Raw genomic sequence first — 22,904 nt, forward strand, 5'->3', positions numbered from 1 at the left:
CTTCGGAGGGGGCTCTATCCCCTCCCCTCTCCCTGCTTTACGGAGGAGCAAATCAAGGCTCAGAGAGGTTAGGTCACCAGCTCAAGGCCACAGAGCTGGGTGGGGGCTAGACACTGAGTGCTCCAGCCCCCGAAAGTCAATGCACATTGAGGAACAGCAACCTTGGCACCCTTGGATCCCAAGTCTGACAATGACCCCAGCAGCCCACCCCTCTGAGGGTGACAGTGAATCATACATCGCAGGCTGCTCTCAAAACCCCTTCACTTTCCTCAGTGAACCCATGACCTCCCCAAACATGCACCCCTCTCCCCTGTTCTTTGAGGCCACTGGCTGTGGCTCCCATGCCACGTGGTGCTACGGAAGAGACCCTTCCATTGATCAACCAACAGTCCTTTATTACCAGGCATCACTGGCTAGCCTGGGACACCTGGAGACAAACGAGCCTTGGTCCCTGCCCTCTGTTCAGCACAGCAAGGCATCTGTGATCCATTTTACAGGTGAGAGAAGCAGTAGCAGGGATGAGAACGGACTTGTAGGAACAGAAGTGGGATCCCTGCCCTGCTTTGAGGTTGGCCAGTATGGTTTCCAGGTTTCAGACAGACCTTTGGCCCTAAGCAATGCTGAGGGGGCGCTTCTACTAGGAAAGGGCAGTGGGGTTGTGTGGCACAGGACGGATGAAGCCGAGGCTGTCAGCCGGTGAGCGGAACAGCATGCGGGGAGGCCGGGACCCAGGGGCTGCTTTCTGCTGTGTAGGTACCTCACTAATGCTCCCTTCCCACCCCCTGGCCAATGCTTGGTACCCATCAGAAAACACTTCCTGTTAATGGGGGAGGAATCTGGAGGCAGAATAGCAGGACATGATTCCTGCCCCCACCCTCTCCCCAGCTGTTCCTGAGTCACATGACTCACCCAGTCACAGCTCACACTGAGCCTGGGCTCACGGTGCCAGGTTACCCTTCTGGCCAGTCCACAGCTCTTGGAGCTCGACGTGGCAGCCCAGATCCCTCAGGGCGGCCTTGGCCACGTCCTCACAGTCATGATGGGTGGCACGGGCCCGCGAGATGAGTGCCTCAGCCCCCAGGTCCAGGATGGGCTGTGAGAAGGTCTGGCTTCGGGCCACCAGGTTTCGGATCAGCATGCAGGCCTGTTTCTAGAAGGGAGAGCAGAAGGCGAGTGGCTGTGAGCCAGCAGGTGGGAGCCGGGGGTGGGGTCCACTCTGACCTCAGAGTCCTCATCATAAGACAACATGGCTGCAGCCAACATTCAGCAGGTGCCTACGCTATGACTCATCAGGCTAGACTCATGCCTCCACTTCATCCTCTTGGCAGCCCTGGAGGCAGGGCTAATCACCCCAGCTCCCAGGTGAGGAGACTAAAGCTCAGGGTAGCCAAGTGCTTGGCAGGTGGGGCTGGTCCCTCAGGTGCGAGACCCAAAGTCTCAGAGCAACATCCCCTGATGCTGGCCGGGCAGCAGGGGAGGAGGGCAGGGAAACAGTGGGAAAAGTGGGGTTGTGTACAGGGTCCATCTGTCAATTATACTGTTATTCATTCAGTCGGCATTTGTGCTCCGTGTCTCTGCCGGGGGTGGGTGCTGAGAAGCACCCCAACATGGCATCCACCACCAGTGGGAGAGCAGGTGAGAAGCAGGTGAGGTGTGAGGGCCCGCCCGGCCGGGGTGGTCAGGAGTGGACAAGGTGATGGGCCAGCCAAGGGCACAGCATCCTGGAGGAGGGAGCAAAGGTCCCCAGTGGGACCAAGCCTGGTGTGTCTCAGGACCAACAAGGAGGCCCCTGTGCTGGGAGGGTATGAAAGGTGGGAGGCAGGGAGCGCCCTGGGGGCTGCTGCAGGGAGGAATGTGGGTTTCTGGCAGGGCTGCGCATCGCCCTGTCTACACTTCACCTCTGCTGACTCCCCAGCAAGGCGTGGACAGTGGCCCCACATGCAAAACACAAAGCAGCAGCCTAAGGTGGGGCAGAGAACCTTTCCCAAACCCCAGCAGATCCCCAGCTGCTGGTCCCCACAGCTCCTCCTCCTCCTCAGATCCCTCTAAAGAGACTGTTAGGAAAGGAAAAGAGCAAATGCAAGAAGAGCAAAGAAGACAGCAGCGGGCAGAATTCAGCACATTTCTGGAGGATGCGAAGTAGATGCAGGACATCAGGGGCTGAGAAGGAAGGAGACCCTGGAGCCTTGGGTCATGATGGGGATGGGACAGGGACAAAGAGGACCTGCACCCTCCCCCTCCCGCCCCCAGCAACGTGCACGCCAGGCTCCCGTCCCCTCCTCCTGTCCCCCACGCCTACCTGCACGCCAGCCTCCTGCGGGTGTGCCTTCATGGCCTGCAGTGCAGCCAGGGCCCCGCCGCCCTCCACGATGATCCGGCTGTTCTCTGGCTTGCGCAGTGCCAGGACACACAGGGCCGCGCAGCTCTGCTCACACACCTGCGGGGTGGGTCACGGGGATGGCTGAGAGGAGGCAGACAGACCCCCACTGTCACCAGCTCCCCAGGTGAGTGCCCTGCAACCTCACCTGGACAGACCGCTGTCAGTCCACGTGTGTACTGGACCAGAATTAACAGAAACGACACCAGGTGCATCAAACCAGCTCTTAGGGGTGATGGTCTCACCCCAGGCCCCTTGCTCACCCCACCCCGGCCCTCACTCACGCTGCCCCCAGCCTCTTGCTCGCTGACCTCACCCTAGGCCTGGCCCTGCTTCGGGAGATGGGAAAGACCGTTATGTAGATACAGATACTGATCTGGGAGTCCAGCCATGCAGCCCCACCTCGTGTGTCCCCCCTGCCCTGGGGTGGGTACCTGGGGACTGGCCAGGTGCCGGGTCATGGCGAACACAATGGACTCTGTCCCGCCGGCACGGACAATGGCATCCTTCACATCATCGTTGCCTGCGATAGCCCTCAGGGCGCTCAGCACTTGCTTCACAAGGTCCTGAAGAGAGGGCAATGCACGGGTCACACCCAGCCACACCCCTCTCCTGAGAGGCACCCAGGCATTAACTGCTTGGCAGTGTCTCGAGGGAGGGTCTGGGGCTGTTTCAATGTCTGCTGTCTGAACACAGGTGGGGCCACCCCGGGGCGTGCAGCTGGCATGGAAGAGCAGGGTTATTCATCACTTGCTGTATAGAGAAGGCAGGGGAGGCTCAGGGAAGTGGATCCTGTGGTTCAGGCCACCTGCATCCAGGCGAGGCGTCTGGATGACTTCAACCCCCCTCCACCCCCCCCGCCAAAACACACACAGAGAGGCATGTGGCTGGCTCAGGCCAGAGAGCAGAGTGGCCTCACTGAAGCATCACACACCTGAGCTGGGGTCTGGACCAGCACCCCTACCACTAAAGGACAGTGAGAGAGAGTGGGTGGGTTTGTTTTCCCCCTAAATTTGAGGTCCTTCTCATGGGTCATGAGAAGTGAAAACTGATCTTTGGATCTGGGCTCAGCAGACACGGCCAGTGTGTTCTGACTCAAGCCTGGCTGGCTGATCGGGGCCTAGAGGGGCAAAGTTCACTGGGAGGCCCGGAGCCTTCCCCAGGTGTCGAGAGAAATGACAGAGTGAAACTCAGGCGAGGGGACTTCACACCCTAAGACAGCTCTGGACGCCCACCTGGTGGTCACTGCAGTCGGCCAGCAGGGCCACCAGGACGCTGAGGCCCCCGAGGTCGACGACCTCCTGGCAGAACTCGTTGCGGACAGCCAGGCGGGACAGGGTGCTGCAGAGATCACTCAGGATGCTGGGGTTGTCGGGGAACGCTGCAGACGGAGGAGGAGGAACCGCTGGGGTGAGGAGAGAGAAAACCAGCCCAGGCTCCGAGCCAGTAGTCCTGGGAGGAATCCCGAATCCCGCTCCACCAGCGAAGCCTGGCCCCTCTGCCTGGCCGGGTGGCCGCCTGTACCAGGAGGGCCCCAGGGACCACAAGGTGCGGGGGTGGGGGCGGGGTGCTGCCTGGGCCTGCAGTGCCCCCTGCTGGCTTCGGGGAAAGACACAGGACTGTACCTTCCCCTCCACTGTGCCCCAGATAAATTCCAGACCAACTGATGATCTCGGCTAAAAAAAGAAAACCATAATAGTGCTATAATAAGACATCGGAGACTATTTTTATGATCTTGGGTAGGGAACGACCTTTCTAACTGCAACAGGACACCTAGAAGCTGCAGAGGGACATATGGATAGAGTTGACCTGAGCAAAATTAAACACAGATGCTGAAGACAAAGCTCAGAGGCACCAGGGAGGAGAGGCATGACTGAGAATGATGGCGGGAGGAGAGTTAGGGAGTTAGCAGGGGGGCACGGAGAGCCATAATGACACAGAGCTCAGTGATGGTCGTTTATAGGACCCCCTGGCCAGGCCACAGTCCCCAGTGACTCCATGAATACTAATCCGGGTGTGCCGTGGAGGCATTCTCTAGATGTGGTACATCCACGACCAGCTGACTTCAAGTAAAGGAAATGACCCTCGACGGTCTGGGTGGGCCTCATCTAATCAGCCAAAGACCTTAAGAGGGAAACTGAGGTCTCCTTGAAGAGGAAGAAGCTTGCCGGCAGAGTGCAGTGTTGGTTCCTGCCCAAGCCTCCAGCCCGCTTCACAGATTTCAGATTCAAAAGCCCCATGACCACATGAACCAATACCTTGCAATAAATCTCTCTCTCTCTATATATATATATACACGTATATATGTATACATATATATACAAAAATACACACACACACACACCCTACTGGTTCTGTCTCTGTGGTAGCACTCTCACTGATAGGAGCTCCTGTAAATAAACAAGGAAGATGCAAAGCACCCCTCGGAAAAGCAGCCCAACTTTGCAGCTGGTTTTCACCCCCTCTGGAGATGTGGAGGGGAGATTGAGGCAGGCCCTACTCCCCCACAGACAGGGCCAGAGTCGCACACACAGGCCTGGCGAGAGAGCCAGAGCCACAGGGCAGGCTGGAAAGGGGAACTCATTCTTCTAGCACCTTCTGTGCACCAGACCCCAGTCAGGCCTTTTCCAGTGGGTGCAGTGGACAGAGGTCAGGGGCTTTGGTGCCCAAACGTCAGTGTTGTGACCTCCCTTGGCTGCCTCATCAGGGTCACCCCCGAGTCAGGCACATGGACATGCACAAGAATGGGTGGCCAAGTATGAACCAAAGTGTAAACCGCTGCCTGGGAGCGGCCACAGTGAGTGCCAGCAACACTCTCCCATCTTCGGGAAACAGCACCCTTATTTTTCCCTTTGAGGAGCCCTCTTTTCCACTCTCAGTCTGTGTTGCTGGACAGAGCCAAGCCCCCTCCCCAAATGGTTCTAGAGATGAGCATGGGATGTGGTCTGGGCCAATGAGCGCTGGCTTGGAACTCTCCTGGAGCAACTAGGAGTAAAGACACTGTTATGCTAGGGCTGCCATGCAGGTGGGACCAAGCTGACAAATACAAGTGGTGCCCAGAGCCAGCCAGACCTGAAGCAGTCCTAAACCCTGACTCTCACTCTTACCACACCTGCTCCTACCTTTGGCGGCCTCAATGAGCACCTTCAAGCCTCCATTCTCCTGCACGATCATCTTGGCATGGTCATGGGCACGGCCGAAGGGCACACGAATGTCATCGTCAAAGGTCATGATGCGTAGGGCCCAGCAGGCCTCCCTGACCACGTCGGCACAGCAGCTGTGCCGGGCAATGGCGCCGGTCAGCAGGGGTAGCACGCCGGCCTTCACCAGGCTCTGCCGGTTCTGCTCGTGCTTCAGGCAGGCGTGGCGCACACAGCGGATCCCCGAGCAGGTCACGTTGGCCGAGTCAGCATTCTGGGCCAGTGTGGCCACCAGGAGCTGCAGGCCCTGCGTGTCCAAGAGGTCGGGCTGGCCATCAGTCAGGGCTGACAGGGCATTGAGGGCCTGGAGCAGGAGACCCTGGTCACCTGCTGCGGCCAACTTCCAGGTGGCGAGGAGGATGGGGTAGGCCCCCTTCTCGGCTGCCAAGAAGCGGCAGGCCTTTTGCTGCTTGCACTGCTCGCAAAAGCGGGCGAGGTGTGCTGACACCTCCTGGGGGTGAGAGCGGGCCATGGACTCCTGCAGGTCATCCAGGGCCTAAGAGACATGGGAGAAACCTCAGTGTCAGCTCAGTCCAAAGACGGTCACAGCGACAGTGCTGCACCCCTGTGGGATTCTCTCGTGTGGGATCTGGGCCTTGGTGGAAGTTCTGTGGGGCTAGTTCCAGCTGTGGCAGCTTCCACACCTGTGCTTTTATTTATTTATTTTTTTAATATTTATTTGGCTGTGCTGGGTCTTAGTTGCGGCATGCAGGATCTTACAGTTGCAGCATGTGGGATCTTTAGTTGCAGCATGCGAACTCTTAGTTGTGGCATGTGAGATCTAGTTCCCTGACCAGGGTTTGAACCTGGGCCCCCCCGCATTGGGAGCATGGAGTCTTAGCCCCTGGACCACCAGGGAAGTCCCCACTGAGCTTGAGAGGCCATGGAGGGAGGGAGAGAGGGAGAGGGAGAGAGGAAGAGAGAGGCCCTGCCATCTCAGTGTCCCTGACAAGGAGCCACACACACGAGTACAGACATTAAACATTCTAGCTCTAGCTGCCATTGCATGAGAGGCCCCCAAGTGAGACCAGAAGAAGAACCATCCAGCTGAGATCAGTCAACCCAGCAAAATCATCAAAAACAATAAAATGGCTATTGTTTTGGGTTGTTTGTTGTTGTTGTTTTTTGGCCGTGCCATGTGGCTTGCAGAATCCTAGTTCCCCGACCAGGGATCGAACCCGGGCCCACAGAAGTGAAAGCACGGAGTCCTAACCACTGGACTGCCAGGGAATTCCCCTTGGGTTGTTCATTATGCAGTCATAACTAACTGACATACCCACCAATGGCTAGCTCTCTAAGGAAGGTGAAAGCCACCTTTACCAGTCCTGCCCATATCATATACCACCTGTTCATCTCTCTCATTCACTCCACAAATATTTACTGAGCACCTGCCAAATGAAACCATGCTGTACACATGGTTGGTTTACCCATGTTCAACTCTAAGCCCTTGGAGAAAAAGCTTATAATGAGAGAAGACAATTTGAATAGGGCACACAAGTCTAGTGGCCACTCAATGCCCTGACCTGAGGACCTGTCTCAGCTTGAGCCCAAGATGAACCCATGACCCTGGAGCTTATGACATCATTTGCATCCAGCCCTGGAGAGGGTGGGTCTACAGATACCATCAGCCCAAAGTGCTTTGATTTGGCCTTGACTGCCATGAAAGTCAAGAATGCCTGTCAGCCAACCCTGGCTGAGCTCTCATTTGTGGACTTAACTAAACATATGTTATGATGAAACAGAATATTAAGAAATAGGTTAATTGGCCCAACACTGTAAATCAACTCTACTTCAATAAAAAAGAAAATTTTTTAAAAGGTGAAAGAAATAGGTTAAAACCTATTTGTGTGTGTGACTTGAATAGATATTTCTTCAGAGAAGATACACAAATGGCCACTAAGCACATGAAAAGATGTTCAACATCAAATCAAAACCACAATGAGACGCCATCACGCCCATTCAGGTGGCTACTATGAAAAGAAAAACAAACAGAAAATAACAAGTGTTGGTGAGGGTGTGGAGAAACTGGAACCCTGTGCACTATTGGTGGGAATACAAAATGGTGCAGCTGCTGTGGAAAGCAGTATGGTGGTTCCTCAAAAAATTAAACCAAGAGATCCAGCAATTCCACTTCTGGGTATATACCTAAAAGAATTGAAAGCAGGGTCTCAAAGAGATATCTGTACACCCATATTCACAGCAGCATTATTTATAGCAGTCAAAAGGCAGAAACAACACAAGTGTCCATCAACGGACAAATGGATAAACAAAATGTGGTACAGCCATACAATGGAATACTATTCAACCATACAAAGGAATATTATTCAGCCACAAATACTACAACATGGATGAACCTTGAGGACATCATGCTAAGTGAAATAAGCCAGTTCCAAAAGGACAGATACTGTATGATTTCCCTTAGGTTCACATCCATGGCTGTCTCCCCCTCCTCCTCCCTTTTTTTTGGGGGGGGGGGTCCATGCTGTGTGGCTTGTGGGATCATTTCTTCTCTTTGGATCTCAATTTTCCCATCCTTTAAATGGGGATGATAACCCTACCCTCAGAGGTGTCTTTGGGCGAATAACTGAAACGGCATAAGGAAAGCACCTGGCACAGAACTGAGTCCACAGCCAGTTCTCAATAAAAACTAGAACCTTCTGCTGTTTTACCAACAGTTTACATCCATCCAGTTTGATGGATGACCTTAAATAAAGGACTTAACCTCTGTGAGCTGTACTTTCCTTGTTTGGGTCACTGGAGAGCAAGGGCAGGTTCTGGGCCTCCGTTTCCCCATCAGAAAGCCAGAGATGACACCACCTACCTTGCAGGCCAGTTAGAGTGCTAAGGGGATGGGTTGTAATGTGCCAGTAAAGAGTCGGTGCTCAGTAAGTGACAGCCTTACTGTGATTGCATTTTCTTTTCCTGGGATTCCTGTCCAATTTTCTGAGCAAATTCAGTGGTTGGGAGGCCAGAGAGAGGCTCCTCCAGGGGGCCCTGAACCCCAAGGCTCCCAACACCAAGACAAACATGAATGCTGTCCGCCCCTTACGTTTGGAGTGCTATCCACTCCCTGTCCACTCTGGCAGCTCCAATCCCAGAATGTGGCATGTGGGTGGGTGGGCAGATCACAGTGGCCTCTGAGAGGCCCTTTGACATGGACTCAAGGAGCCCTGGTTGCACATTCAGGCTTGCCTGTGCTTGCTGAGTAGGCTCTGACCTTCTGAACCTGTGTCTGCCATCTGGGAACCAGGGAAAGGGTGCCCCCGACAGAGTTATGAGGTGATGCAGGACCATGTGTGTAAGGCCCACGTGGGCTGCCCTCTCCTACCTGCAGGATGTCATGTGTGGGCTCCTGGGGTCCATCCGCAGAGACTTTCGGCGTCATCCTTACAATGTTGCTCAGATCAACCCCTGCGGGGGATGGGGAAGTCAGGAAACAAGTGACAGCCATCATCCCCATGGGCCTGCTGGAGTCACACCTCACATCCCTTCAGCTGGGACCACCCTACTCTGGAGGCCTTCAGGGATCTGCCCAGCTCCCCACCCCACTCCCTCCCTGCCTGGGCAGGGCCCAGCAGCCACGCCCACACGGGGGTGTGGGGTTGGGGGGGGGTCTTTGCACCTTTGCCCTGTCTTTGCCCTGTCCAGCCAATGGGAGCAGAGGAGTAGTGAGGCTACACACCAGCGCCACAGTGAGGGACACACTCTGCCTGGTGGGCTGAGAAGGGAGGGGAACCCATGGCCTTCTCCCTTGGGGCTCCCATTGTTCTTCACCCTGGCTGCATCCCCAGCCTCGTCTGCACCCCCGAAGGAAGCCCCCACTGTGCAGAACTTGTCTAGGGGACCCACCAGCCCCTGTCCAGTGTCTATACACTACTCTGTGCCCGGGACACCAGCTTCTGACCTCGAACACTGGATCCCCAGTCTCCCTCGCCCTCTGGCGTCTGACTGGGTTTGGCCAATGGGAAGCCGGACTCAAGATCAGGGGCAGGAGGAGTGGGAGAGTAGGGTGTTCATCCCCAGCTTCCTGCCTCTGCCTCTATCAGATGACCCTCATCCCTTGCCTTGGCCTGTCATGGGAAGGGGGAGGTCCCTGCTGTGGCTAGCAGGGTCTAACCCTGCCCACATTATTGCAAAGAGCTCCCTCTTAACCACTCTCTTCCAAGGCCTGGCTGGAGCATGCCACCTGTTTCCAGAGGCTGGTGACCAACACCCCTTCTGCCTCCATGAACTCAAGCTGGGGTGCAGGTGGGGCAGGGAGACAGGTGGCCCTGTTTCTCGAGAGGTGGTCAAGAAAAGTCTCTTCAAGGAAGCGACAGTTAAAATGGGACCCACCTTGAAGGACCCAGCCCTGCAGATGTCAGGGTAAGGTCCAGGCAAGCAGAGGGTGGGCTTCAGCAAGGTGGGAGTGGGTGGCCAGCGTGCCTGGGGCAGAGTGTAGACAGAAGATAGTGCCCAGGGCTGTCATGCCAGGAGGGATGTGGTCATGGCAGGATACCACTCCTTTCACATTAAGAGCCGTGGACTGGAGGCGACTCTTGGGCAAAGAGCCAGACCAGCGCTGAGACCGAGCCACACCACCCTACCTTGTGATTCAAACTGCTCCACGGCCTCTTTCACTGCCTCCTCTGGCCCCATCTCAAACTCCTCGATGTTCTCCCGAACGGCTGCATCAAAGGTCTCCTGGGTGATGCGCTTGGAGGCCATCTTCATCTCCTCTGTGCGGGGTCAAGGGCACCCAGTAGCTGCTCCCAAGCTGAGAAGGTGAGAAGTAAGCATCATCAAGGGTCAGAGGGCAAATGAGAACCTGGCTACCATTTAGGGAGCATCTACCAAGGGGCCAGAGCCTATAACCACCCTGGAAAAATTCTTACAACCCGAGTCACAGGAAAGGGTGATCTCCCAACATCCACAGAATATCTAAAAGTACAGACAAGAGCAGGTAGTTCAGTATATTTTATCTAAAAAATGGGGAATGTTAATATAATGTATGTCCTTATAGTAAACAGTAGTAACAGTAAAATAAATATAAAATAATATCTTAATAATATTATGTTGTATGTTGTATGATTATAATATACTATAATATTACAATATAAACAATATTATTCACATATTACTCTATTATATAGTTATGTACTTCAAATGTACTTATCTAATGAAATAATATGTTATGATAGCATACCATTGCACTAATAAAATATAAAATAAAATGATATTAAATACTTATTTAATTAAATAATAACAATAAGTAATGTTTATTACTGTTACTATTAATATTTATTATTATTACTAAATGATAATAAATAAAAAGAAAAGTAAATCAAAAGCTAATAGAAATAGTTACCTGTAAGAGGAGGTAGAGAAAAGGATGGTGAGAGCAGGAATAGAAGCTGCATTATTCTCTCTTAACGTACCTTGTTTTACAGGTTTGAATTTGGAACTCAACTAAATGCTTTATGTGATTAGGAAAAGAAATACGCCAAAATAACCAAAATAAAAATAAATGCAATCCCTAAAAATCAAGAGCAAAATGAAAGCCATGAACCTAACAGTATTTCTATGTGGATCAGATCATTTCATGCAACTTTAAAACACAGTGATATGACTGTGTATTCTTACTGGGATCTACCCTAAGGATAGAACTGCAAAAGAAAATCTTCAACAGTTTTCAGTAATCATATTATTGGAAACCACATTAGAAATATTATTCAGAAACAATTATAGATGTAGCAAATAAGTAATAATGTTTATATCATTAGGAATGAGCATAAAAGAAAAAAGATTCTAACATAAAATCAAAGAAGTAAAAACTCAGAACTAAATTTGAACTGGAAATATGATATGAACTCATGATGCATTTTCTCTTGAGCAAATAACCAATTTTCTATTAATATGAACCGAAAATGCCTGGAGGAAATGATACCACAGCAGCAATGAGCAGCACCCTGAACACCAACTGTGGTCTCTAAATACCATTTCCCACCAGAGAAGCCAGGGCTCTTGGAGTAAGAGTTGATTCCAGGTCTGGGCAGGAAATGGGCCAGAGAAGCCAGGAGCATCCAGTGAGACCAGAAAGCAAAGACGCTTCTGAAGACCACTGGGGTCATGCCGCGCGGTATGGCCAAGAATTTAAAAAATGAAAAATACATCACTTTTCAAACTTATAGTAAAGTTGCAAGAATAGTACAAGGAGCACTGTATAAGCGGAAGGATCTCCTAGCTTCACCAATTGTTAACATTTTGCCATGTTAACCTCTCTATGTGAGTGAGTGTGTGCCTACGAGTGTGTGACACGTACATCATTTGAGAGTGTGTTCTAGTCATGGGACCCCTTCCTGCTACAGATGTCAGCATGAAGAGGACACTCTCTTATACATTCACGCAAAACTGAAATTTAACACAAGAAATTTAACACTGATACAATGCTATTTTCTACCATATAGTACACGACGGACTTTCTTGATTGTTGTAATATCGTCTTTTAAAACAGTTTTGTTTTCTTCTGGTCCCGAGTCCATTCCAGAATCATGCATCATAGAAAGCACAGAAAGTGCGTTAGGGGGACAAAGGCACATGGGGGCACTAGGACCGTGGCATGGGAATGTGCAAATTTGGGCTGTGAGGGAAACAAGCCACTCATGCCCTCACTGCTCTTTGTGGAGGCAGCACGGGATGTGATTATTCCATCTGTGTTTGTGCAGACGCTTGGGCTGGGGGTCGGGGGGAGGACAGGCTCCAGGGCCAGCCAGGGGGGCTCAAATCCCCAGCCCTCCACTTAACCTCACTGTTGGTCAATTCTCATGTGTGACACTGGGACAACCACAGAATCTACCTAGAGGGCTGCAGTGAAAATTCAACCCATCAATTTCTACAAAGCACTTAGAACAGGATTTGGCACAGAGCTCAATAAACATCACCTAGTTGTTCTTTTCCTTTGTTGCTTAAGAGGTAATTCAGCCAGTTTACTGGGGGGTGGCAGACATAAGGGCATCAAACACCTCACCTCACTCCCTTGCAGATATCCCCCTCTTTATTCTCCAGAAGAACAGGGAGCCTGTTTAGGGATTGCTAAGGATTTCCAAATCAAAGGTGGAGGAAAAGAATAAGGATTTTCTGTTTCAAGATAAAGAATTTCTCACTGGGGAGCCCAGGCTGGTGGTGGTGGGGTGCTCCTGGCCAGCTCTGAGGGGCTGGATGCTGCTGGAGGGACTCTGCTTCTGGCTCTGCCACCAGATGTTGCTTCTGCTACTCTGGCCATGCTTCAGACCCAAGTGAGCCATTGATGAGTGGCCACTTGGTCATAGAAGCACAGTCCTAAAGGGGAATGCCATTGTGCCTACTTTAAGGATGAGGAATCTGAAGCTCAGAGAGGCAGCAAGAGGCCTGGCCATGATCCTATCCTGTCTCATTAACACTTTCCCTCCACCTAGGTCCTCTGCGGAGCTTCCACCAGCCCTTCCAGGCCGCCTCCTCATGGGAGCCTTCCTTAGATACTCAGACAGAGACTGTGTACTCTCGGTACCCCCCACCGTCCCCGCCCCAAGAATCTCCCTCTGCTCAGCCCTGAGATCCCTGAGCTGGAGAAGTCAGTGTCTGGCTCTGGAACCACCACTTAGGACAGTCCTTCAGGGTCCCCTGGGTCCAGCACAGGCCTGTGGGGGGCAGGGACAGGGATGAAAGTACAGCTCATGAGAAAGATGGTGCCTGAGAATGGTCATCTGGGAGCCACCTGGGGAACAGCCCAGGCCAGGAGAGGAAACAGCATTACCAACCCCCATGCTGCGTCCAAGGCATGCTGAGGCGAAGGGAGTTACCAAGGCTCTCAACTGACAGCCTGCTTCCCTCTCTAAGCCATGGTTCTGCTTCTCAAGAAAATGGTGCCTTGACAAACCGGGGACCCTGAATGATTCATCTTCCTCCACCTGCCACACCCACCCTGGTTCAGGTGGCCTCACCTGCTTCCTTCCTGCCATACCCCGTGCCTCTGTGCTCTACAGGGCAGCCAGAGGGAGACTTGAAAGCACAGAGACCACCTTACTCACCTATTCAAAATCCCGCAGTGGCTTCCCAACCCTCTCAGAACAAAACCCAGTTCCCTTACCAGCACTTTCCCTACCTACACCTTCTCACCTGTGCTTCCCCGCTTCTTTCTCATTCTTCCCAGCTACCCAAGGGACATCCTTCATAACCACTTTGTTTAAAGCAGCCCCGCTCTCCTACCGCATCGCTCTCTTTTAGTATTTTAATACTGTCTCAACATGGAGCAAAATGATTCATCTATTTATTTGCTTTTACTGTCTAGTCTCCTCCCCAACGATATTTAACCTGAATGAGAGCTGGGGCCCGTTTTGTTAAACACCTTCCCCCCCCCCCCAATGCCTAGGATGGGGCCGGACATGCAGCAGGCAATCAGTACATACATAGGAGGTGAAAGAATGAATAAATGAAAAAAAGCGAAGGGCACGGAAGTGGGCGATTTTGTCCCTGGGCGGCATTCGTAACAGTCTTTCATTACCCAAAACCAAGTCCCAGACGGGCGCGCCACAATCACTAGTCCGACCCCGCGGCGTCCACTTTCTGCCTCGCGCGCGAGGGGGCTCGGCGGCCACCGCTCCTCACCCGGTCTTCGCGGCCACGTGGGGAAACGGTGAGGTTCGCGGCTGTCACCGGCTGCGCCGCCTCTGGTCCCTTTCGGCCGCCGTACGTGCGCAGGCGCTTTGGCGCCGCCTCGCCTCGGCCTCCCTCAGCCCTGTGAACCGCTCCCGGGGTGACCAAGGGTGACCGTGAGTGCAGGTAAAGCCGAGGGAGCCAACAGGTGTGCGACGGCGGCGTCTTTGTCTCCTTTTTCGGGCGGTTCCCGTTGCCGCCGCTCCAGGCAGAGAAATTTTTTTGCCTCAGGAGTGTCCGCCCTGAAGACGGGGCAGTGCGCCTGCGCAAGAGAGTTTGGCGGCGGCTGTCTGCGCCTGTGCATCAAGGCTCGGCGGCGGCCTGCGCCTGCGCGGCGCGGCGCTGCGGAGACCGTTGGCTCATTTGCATGTCCCCGCCTCGCGCGGTGGCGGCGGCGGGTGAGGAACCTGAGGCGGCGGCGGGGGCGGCTCTGCGCGCGGTGGGCTCGGGGTGAGGCTCGGGCCAGGGCGTCGTGGACGTATGGGCCCCGGGGTGGGGGCTTTGGGCTGCACCCCGGGAATCCCGGGTCTCCACGATGGCGCAGCGGGCTCGGCCCTTGGCTGCGCGGCGGCCGCGTTGCGGCCGGGTCGGCCTGGGGGGCTGTCTGCGGCCTGCCGGGCCTGACGCCCCCTTTTCTTCGTCCTCGGAGGCCGGTAGGAGGCAGGCCGCGCCCGAAGGGGTTCATTCGTTCGGTCGTTCATTCATTCAACCTGAGCCGGGAGCGACCCCTCTGGTGGGGCGATAACGGCGGCGGGGCGCTGAATCCGGCTCTTTGCCATTTTTTAACTGGTTCCATGCCCACAGCAACCCCCATCGTGAGCTGCCCATTTCATAGATGGGGAAGCGGAGGCACGGAAAGGTTAGGTCACTTGAATTGATCCCGGGCCACTTGGCCAGGAGACCCTGCCCTTCGGTAGTAGAGAACAAGGGGGCCCCGGGAAAAGGGCTGAAGGATAGGAAAAGGGGGTGATGGTTATAAGAAATGACTATAAGGCAGGGGCAGACTTGGGTTTTGAGGCTGGAGGTTTCAAGATGGAAGGGATACCTTGGTGGGTAAGGACACTGCCACTGGATTGCTCAGTGTTGCTTCTCAGTCTTTTTCTACTAAGTCTTCAGGGCTTTGTCCCCACTTCCAGTGCCCTGTTTGCCAGGTTTCAGTCTGGGCTGGCTGACCTTGGGTGGGTCAATTAGCCTGAATCTCCCTTTTGCATTTTTGTGTAATTTCATTCATAATAGGACCCACTTTTTTATTGGGTTCTTGCAAGAAGTAAACGGGATTGTGGGAGTCCCTCCCCTGCAACAGGACCTGGCACAGAATAAGCTCTGTCAGTAGGTCATCCTCACTGGTTAGGGATTTCTCCACTCACTCGTTGAGACACCTCTCTCAGAGGGGAAGTTAGCTCTCAGAGCCTCTTCGCCATGTCTGTGAAAATAGGAAAATAGAAATGGGAAAGATCACATCGTTCCTAACCACCATTTGCAACGGTTATGCTCCTATTGCCCTACATTGTTGTGTTCAGTTATGTGTGTTGCTTCATGTAGTCCTTCAGCAACCCCGGAGGTAGGACTGCTTTTATAGAGCTTCTTTTAAGGGACTCCAGGAAAATGGGCTCAGAGACGCAAAATAAACTGTCCAAGATCAACATGCTTGTCTTAACTCCTTCTCAGCCAGTACACACCTGTGAGATTCATGAGGGCAGAGCTCCCCTTAAAATAATCCAGCCTCCCTCTGAAGTACCATGCCAGATTATGGATTACTGCCTCCTTACTTTGAGGATTAGGTGAAACAGATCAGGCTCTGTGAGCATTAGTTGTCATTCTTAGTGTCTTTCGTTTCTCCCTTCTCACTACAGGTCAGAGAAACATGGCAGCAAGGAGAATTGCGCAGGAGACTTTTGATGCTGTATTGCAGGAAAAGGCTAACCGATATCATATGGACCCCAGTGGTGAGGCTGTAGGCGAAGCTCTTCAGTTTAAAGCTCAAGGTAAATTAAAGTGCCTGTTTTTTTGGGGGGGGATGGAGCGTGTGTTTAGGGTTGGGACAAGACCCCGACCTGCAACTCTTCAGATCCTACCTTCTTATTTGTTAGGGGGAGAGAAAATTTTCTCTTGGTCCACCTGTCATGTCACATCATTATGTAGAAGGAGGTATTGTCATTATGTCGAGGTTCTTCTCCCTGGGCACCTTCCCCCACCTAAAGAAAGGTTCTTAAATAAACCTCCTGGCTCCATCCCCACCATCGCTACCCAGGTTTGAGCTCTTATCATTTCTTACCTGGATTATTGCAATAATCTCCTCCTGAAAGGTCTTTCAGCTTCTGGCTTCATTTCCTCAAATCTGCTTTCCCCACAGATCTCTTAATGCCAACCTTGCTGGGCCAAGGCCCTGCTTGGACTCTTGGGGCTCCCCATTTTGGGTTTACATCCTCAGACAAGTGCAGGAGCAGACAGGTAACTGGTATGTGCGAGACAGGAGGGCCTGGGGGTCCTGTGGAGCTGCTGAACGTAGGCCCTGCCTGAAAACATTCCTTTTGCAAAGTTTTGAAACATCATGCCAGCAGAATTAAAAATGGTGCCCACACAGATTGCAGGACAACTTGGAGGTCCTTCACAGCACACGAGGCTCCTAGCCCTCATCCCCTGCTTTGGGCCTGTTGTTTCAGTTATACTGTTTGCCTCTCTGTGTTTTGACTCCCTCATCCCAGCTCTGCATGGTTAATTCCCTCAGGCACTAAGACCCAGCTCACAGGTGCCTTCCCCCAGGAGGCTCTAGTAGGCCTGGAGATTGATTTTGCACGGTGAACTTGCTCCTCTGCCATGCGCTGGCCTCCTCCAGGCCTCCTTTGGGCCTGTGCTGTTTGCTGCTGCACCAGCCCTTGAGCCAGCCGAGGTGTAGAGGAGGCTTCCTCAGTGTTGGCTGGATGAGCCTAAGTGCTTGGGGTAGGGATAACTGTTATTATGTGCTTTGGACCTGGAGAAACTGAGGCTTAGAGGCTGTCTCCAGATTCTGAGTTTTCAAAAATGAGTAGCAGACAAAACCATTCCTGTTACAAAAGATTGGAAGAATTAAGTAGTTAAGAATAGGATGTAAAAAGCCTCTTTGCTGTTTCCTTACCCCTCAGCAGTAACCATATCTGTGGTGTTTTGTGCATCCTTTAATTCTTTTAGCCATATGTGGATCCTGAATACTTAATGTGTTTTTATATGTATATACATATATGTGTGTATATGTACGTGCATATACATGTGTATATATATAAACGTGTGTGTATATGTATGGGTATTTGAATCTTGGTTTATCTTTATCTAGAGATTCAAACACTATTACATATCTTAAGTTCCCTCAGGAAAGGTTGGGGGCAGGGGAGACTGTGAACCCAGTAGGGTGCTAGATGATTCTGGAACCATCTCTTTGTCACAGAGCTGCATGGTCCATCGGTCAGCCTTTCTCTGTGCGTGTGCTCTACTCTGCACTTTTCCAATGCCTTGTAAACCAAGTCATTGGAAGATCCTGTTGTGTAGAATCCAGCCACTGCTCTACCTCTAGTGCTGCCACCCTCACCAGGCCATCAGTAACCATCACTGTCTGGATTCTCTTGATGGACTCCTTGCTGGAACATCCACATCCACTCTTGTCCCTTGTGGTCTATTCCCCACACAGCAGCCAGTGAGGTCGTCCCTCTGCTCCAACCCTCCCTCACCCTCCACCCCCATGGCTTTCTGTCTCATTCATAGTAAACCCCAGAGTCCCGTCAAGGGCCTGGCTTGATCTGGTACCCACCCCGTTCTGTTTGCATCTCCTGTCATAATAGTTCCCTAATTTTGCTGCACATTAGAATCATTTGGGGGCTTTTTTTTTAGAAATTCATGTTCTTTTATTTATTTATTTATTTATTTATGACTGTGTTGAGTCTTCGTTTCTGTGCGAGGGCTTTCTCTAGTTGCGGCAAGTGGGGACCACTCTTCATTGCGGTGCGCGGGCCTCTCACCATCGCGGCCTCTCTTGTTGTGGAGCACAGGCTCCAGACGCGCAGGCTCAGTAATTGTGGCTCACGGGCCCAGTTGCTCCATGGCATGTGGGATCTTCCCAGACCAGGGCTCGAACCCGTGTGCCCTGCATTGGCAGGCAGATTCTCAACCACTGCGCCACCAGGGAAGCCCTTGGGGGCTTTTTAAAAACCCTAATGCCCAGGTCACGCCTCATTCTAGTTAATTAAGTCAGGATGCCCCAGGGACTTCAGTGTGCAGCAGAGTTTAGGTTCTGCCTTCTTACCACTTTGCCCCTCCTTCCCTCTGTTCCATTCTGGCCACATTTGTCCCCTCCTCGTCTTACCTCAGGGCTTTGTCCTCACACTCCCTCTGCCTGGTAGGCTTTCCCCATAACTGCCCGTTCTGACCCCCACAACAGGTCTCTGCTACTCAGACACATTGTTTCAGAGCTGCCCACCTTGACCAGCCTGTCTAAAAATGTCCTTCCCTCCTCACCTTCCTGCCTGTTTATTTCTTATTAGCACTTCCTTACACCTCAAGGACTTTTTATGTTTGGCTCCCTCAACTGACAGGTCCAGGAAAGTGGGGTCTTTGCTATCTCCTTTCCCTGTTGTAACTTCAGGGCCTATAACAGTGCCAACATGCAGTAGGTGCTTAGAAAGTACTGGTTGGACAAATAAACTTGGATTTATACAAAGCCCTGGCTTCCTGTGCCCTCTTGGCCCATCACTACTTCCTGGCATCTCTCTCTCCCTTTTCTTACATTTGACTTTTTGACTAGGTAATAGATTCTGATTCAAAAGCTAGAAAGAAAGAAAGGCACTCTGTGCAGTCTCCCTGAGGCCCACTGTTCCCATATGCCCATAGTTCACTTCTGTTGCTTGCTTCTTACAGTTTCATCTTTTTTTTCTTTTTTTGGCCGCGCCACACTTCTTATGGGATATTAGTTCCCCACCAGGGTTTAAACCTAGGTCCTCAGCAGTGAAAGCGTGGAGTCCTAACCACTACACCTCCAGGGAATTTCCCTTACAGTTTCTTTATGCACAAATGAGCAAATGCAAACATAGTTTCCTATTTTTCTCATTTCTTCACAGAGGAGGACAAAAGTACACAGTGTTTAGTTTCCATTGTGGCCTCTGTTGTTGTGGCTTGTTTAGCTTCTGCCTTCCCTCCTATCTGCTTCAGTCTCTGTTTTTTCAGGTATTGGTTGGCCTAACGGACCTTTCTGAGGGAGCCTGTCAGCCAACTTTGGGTCAGATGCTCAGCCAAGGCCCAGCCAGCTGTGGTGGGTGCAGTGTCAGATATGGCTCCTGCCTCAGTGGCACTGTGGGCCAAGAGTTCCTCATAGGAAGCAGGGGAAGCAGGCATCCTCTAGAAAACCCATCTGCTGTGTGATAGAAGTAGAAATACACAGGTGTTCTGGTCGCAGTAAAGAAGCCCAGGTTATTTGGGGACCAAATACCCTTCCCTGAATCTAAAAGAGGGCTTGTAAAACAGAGCCAGGGCAGGAGATCTGAATGAGTGAGAGGCACTGCTGCCCAGCCTCGATGGACTGTCGTAAGGGCAAATGCAGGCCCAGTACTTGGAGGTCTTCTGTTTTTATAAGTAGTAAATCTATTTTTAAGTGAAACCACACACGTTTTCAATGTTGGCAACAAATATGAGCTTCTAAAATGCACCCTGACTGATAAAGCACCCCTGCTGGCTGGTGGTCTGTGGATTATCCGTTTGCAACCTGTGGTCTAAAGTACCTTTGTGTTTCTTTTTGGATTGTTTATTTCAGATCTTCTAAGGACAGTCCCAAGAGCCAGAGCAGATATGTATGATGACATTCATAGCAACAGCAGATACACTCTGGGCGGATCTGTAGCTCATCCTCGAGACACTGGGAGAGAAGGCCTGAGAGGTGATATATTTCCAGGACCTTCCTTCAGATCAAGCAACCCTTCTGTAAGTGACGACAACTACTTTCGCAAAGAATGTGGTCGGGACCTGGAAATTTCCCACCCTGACTCCCGAGACCAGGTCTTCGGCCACCGGAAATTGGGACATTTCCGTTCTCAGGACTGGAAATTTGCACTCCGTGGCTCTTGGGAACAAGACTTTGGCCATTCAGTTTCTCAAGAATCCTCCTGGTCACAGGAGTATAGTTTTGGTCCTTCTGCATTACTGGGGGACTTTGGCTCCTCCAGGCTGATTGAGAAAGAGTGTTTGGAGAAAGAGAGTCGGGATTACGACGTGGACCGTCCAGGAGAGGCAGACACTGTGCTCCGGGGCAGCAGCCAAGTCCAGGGCAGAGGCCGAGGTCTAAACATCGTTGACCAGGAGGGTGCCCTCCTAGGAAAGGGGGAGACTCAAGGCCTGCTCACGCCTAAAGGGGGGGTCGGGAAACTTGTCATGCTGAGAAATGTGAGCACAAAAAAGGTACCCACTATAAGTTGTATCACTCCCAAAACTCAGGGCACTAACCAAATTCAGAAAACCACCCCAAGTCCTGATCTGACCCTGGGGACAAACCCAGGGACGGAAGATGTCCAATTCCCCACTCAGAAAATCCCTTTGGGGCTTAACCTGAAGGATATTCGGCTCCCCAGAAGAAAGATGAGCTTCGACCTGATAGATAAGTCTGATGTTTTTTCAAGGTTTGGGATAGAAATAATCAAATGGGCAGGATTCCACACCATAAAAGATGATGTTAAATTTTCCCAGCTTTTCCAGACTCTCTTTGAACTTGAAACCGAAACCTGTGCTAAAATGCTCGCCTCATTCAAATGCTCCTTAAAACCAGAGCACAGAGATTTTTGCTTTTTTACTATCAAATTTTTAAAGCACTCTGCTTTGAAAACACCCAGAGTTGATAACGAGTTTTTAAACATGCTTTTAGACAAAGGTGCTGTGAAGACCAAAAATTGCTTTTTTGAAATCATAAAGCCCTTTGATAAATACATAATGAGGCTACAAGACCGGCTGCTGAAGAGTGTCACACCCCTGCTCATGGCCTGCAATGCCTACGAGCTGAGTGTCAAGATGAAGACCCTCAGTAACCCCCTGGACTTGGCTATTGCCCTGGAGACCACCAATTCTCTCTGCCGGAAGTCTCTAGCTCTTTTGGGACAGACGTTCTCCTTGGCCTCTTCTTTCCGGCAAGAGAAAATCTTAGAAGCCGTCGGCCTCCAAGATATAGCTCCCTCTCCTGCCGCATTTCCAAACTTCGAGGACTCTACTCTGTTTGGGAGAGAGTACATCGATCACCTGAAGGCCTGGCTGGTCAGCAGTGGGTGTCCACTCCAGGTCAAGAAAGCCGAACCTGAGCCAACCCGAGATCAGGAGAAAACGGTTCCTCCTACCAAACCTGAAATTCAGGCTAAGGCTCTGAGTGGTCTGAGTGATGGTAAGGAAAGCAGCAAAAGTTTCTATTTGTTGCGATTTGCTTGCTTTTCATGTTTTCTTGTAATGTCTCTCATTCTCTTTGGTATTTGTACATAAAACTCCTTTAGCCAGTTGGAAACAAATCAGAATTTTAGTAGTAAACTCACAATGACCAGTGTACATGCCTACCATTCATTCTGTAAGCATGTAAGCATGCGTTAGGAATCTTCTGTCTGTTACAGAAGTCCTTAGACTTTCTGGGTCACGGACTCCTTTGGGAATCTGATGAAAAGCTGTGGTCCTTGCCAGGGAAAATGCATATATGTTTGTACACAATGTTGCACTTTCTGGGGTGTTTGTGTCATCTTGCAGCCAAGTTTTAAGAAGCCTTGTTCCAACAGCACCCCTTCTCTACCCCCGCTCCCGCCAACTTATTACTAGAAGGGAGAGTAAATGCTGGGCACAGTCTCTTAAGAATTCCCCAGGCTTCTAAGGGAAAGAAATCACAAAACCCAGCCCCTCCTTTGCTGGGATTAAGGGGGCTATAGGAGAGGCCCCAGCTCAGCTCAGCCTGGGGAGTCGGGAAGGCCATGTTTGAGCTGTTTTGAGGGATGCGTGGTGGAGGCACCTTTTCACCTGCTCGCTTTTCTAGACTGGCTAAATGTTGAGAGATCACTTAGGTATACCTGGTAACCTGCAGTTAACGAGTTGGCTTACTGGGGAGGGGAAAGACCTAGAAGAAGGTAATAGAAATAGAAATGACTGGCTGTTTGGGGTCCCTTGTCCCTCCCCCTTTGCTCTCAGGATGGACGTTCTCACAACCCAGACATCCCAGAGGTCATGAGCACACATAGTGGCCATGTGGCTATTTAGGAAGTCCCCTTTCCCTCTGATACAGTTTTCAGCTTCCATTGCCCCAGCCAAGTTGGGAAGTCTCATTTGTCCCTGAGTCTCTTCAATCCTCTCCACCCTCGTGGAGCCCTGACTGCAACAGGCACTGGGTAGGTTGCTCCATGGATGGGCGGGCACACCTACTCCCAGAGAGAGAGCCTTCCAGTAGTGGGCTCAGGGCTGAAGCAGGACCTCTCCTCCCCACATCCCCCAAAGTAGTGGGGTGGAAAGTCAGTATAACAACAATACTGAAGAACCGTAAGAAGGACAAAAAAGTCCCCCATAACCTAAAGTTGCCTGCCACCGTCCCCTGGTTGTGCTGCTATGCAGGCATGCCTGTAGCTGCAGTCTTGCTGTACTGAAAACACTACAATCTGCTCTTTCACAGGATTATCAAAGGCTCTTTT

The 22,904-nt window shown here is 51.7% G+C and overlaps 2 protein-coding genes across 11 annotated transcripts in view; one reads left to right on the forward strand and one right to left on the reverse strand.

Annotated features, from left to right (window-relative positions):
* Positions 1-378: 378 nt before the first annotated feature.
* Positions 379-14,556, reverse strand: ARMC6 (armadillo repeat containing 6). Of its 4 annotated transcripts, none has more exons than XM_036846680.1 (8): positions 14,200-14,556; positions 10,164-10,333; positions 8,906-8,988; positions 5,500-6,073; positions 3,613-3,758; positions 2,812-2,943; positions 2,300-2,437; positions 379-1,150 (listed from the first exon to the last, which is right to left on the reverse strand). In XM_036846680.1, exons 2-8 carry the CDS (start codon positions 10,288-10,290, stop codon positions 938-940), a joined length of 1,413 nt encoding a protein of 470 aa, XP_036702575.1. In that variant the 5' UTR covers positions 10,291-10,333; positions 14,200-14,556; the 3' UTR covers positions 379-937. The 4 variants fall into 4 exon arrangements, with proteins under 4 accessions (XP_036702575.1, XP_036702576.1, XP_036702573.1 ...); XM_036846681.1 differs by having other exon boundaries at positions 14,096-14,500; XM_036846678.1 differs by lacking the exon at positions 14,200-14,556 and adding an exon at positions 14,001-14,136 and having other exon boundaries at positions 386-1,150.
* Positions 14,534-22,904, forward strand: part of SUGP2 (SURP and G-patch domain containing 2) — a 30,502-nt gene continuing 22,131 nt past the window's right edge. For 4 of the 7 annotated variants that reach the window (XR_005019271.1, XR_005019270.1, XM_036846674.1 and 1 more), the window contains exons 1-3: positions 14,534-14,645; positions 16,101-16,232; positions 20,021-21,628. Coding sequence is in view for 4 of the 7 variants with exons in the window: in XM_036846674.1 (XP_036702569.1) it covers positions 14,615-14,645; positions 16,101-16,232; positions 20,021-21,628 (1,771 nt within the window). In the remaining 3 variants the exon portion in view is untranslated. Of the gene's footprint in view, positions 14,698-14,927; positions 15,107-16,100; positions 16,233-20,020; positions 21,629-22,904 lie in introns of those variants that run through there. The other 3 variants (XM_036846676.1, XR_005019272.1, XM_036846677.1) reach the window with 3 other exon arrangements.

Source organism: Balaenoptera musculus, chromosome 3, assembly GCF_009873245.2.
Source record: "Balaenoptera musculus isolate JJ_BM4_2016_0621 chromosome 3, mBalMus1.pri.v3, whole genome shotgun sequence".
In the NCBI taxonomy this organism is placed as follows: domain Eukaryota; kingdom Metazoa; phylum Chordata; class Mammalia; order Artiodactyla; family Balaenopteridae; genus Balaenoptera; species Balaenoptera musculus.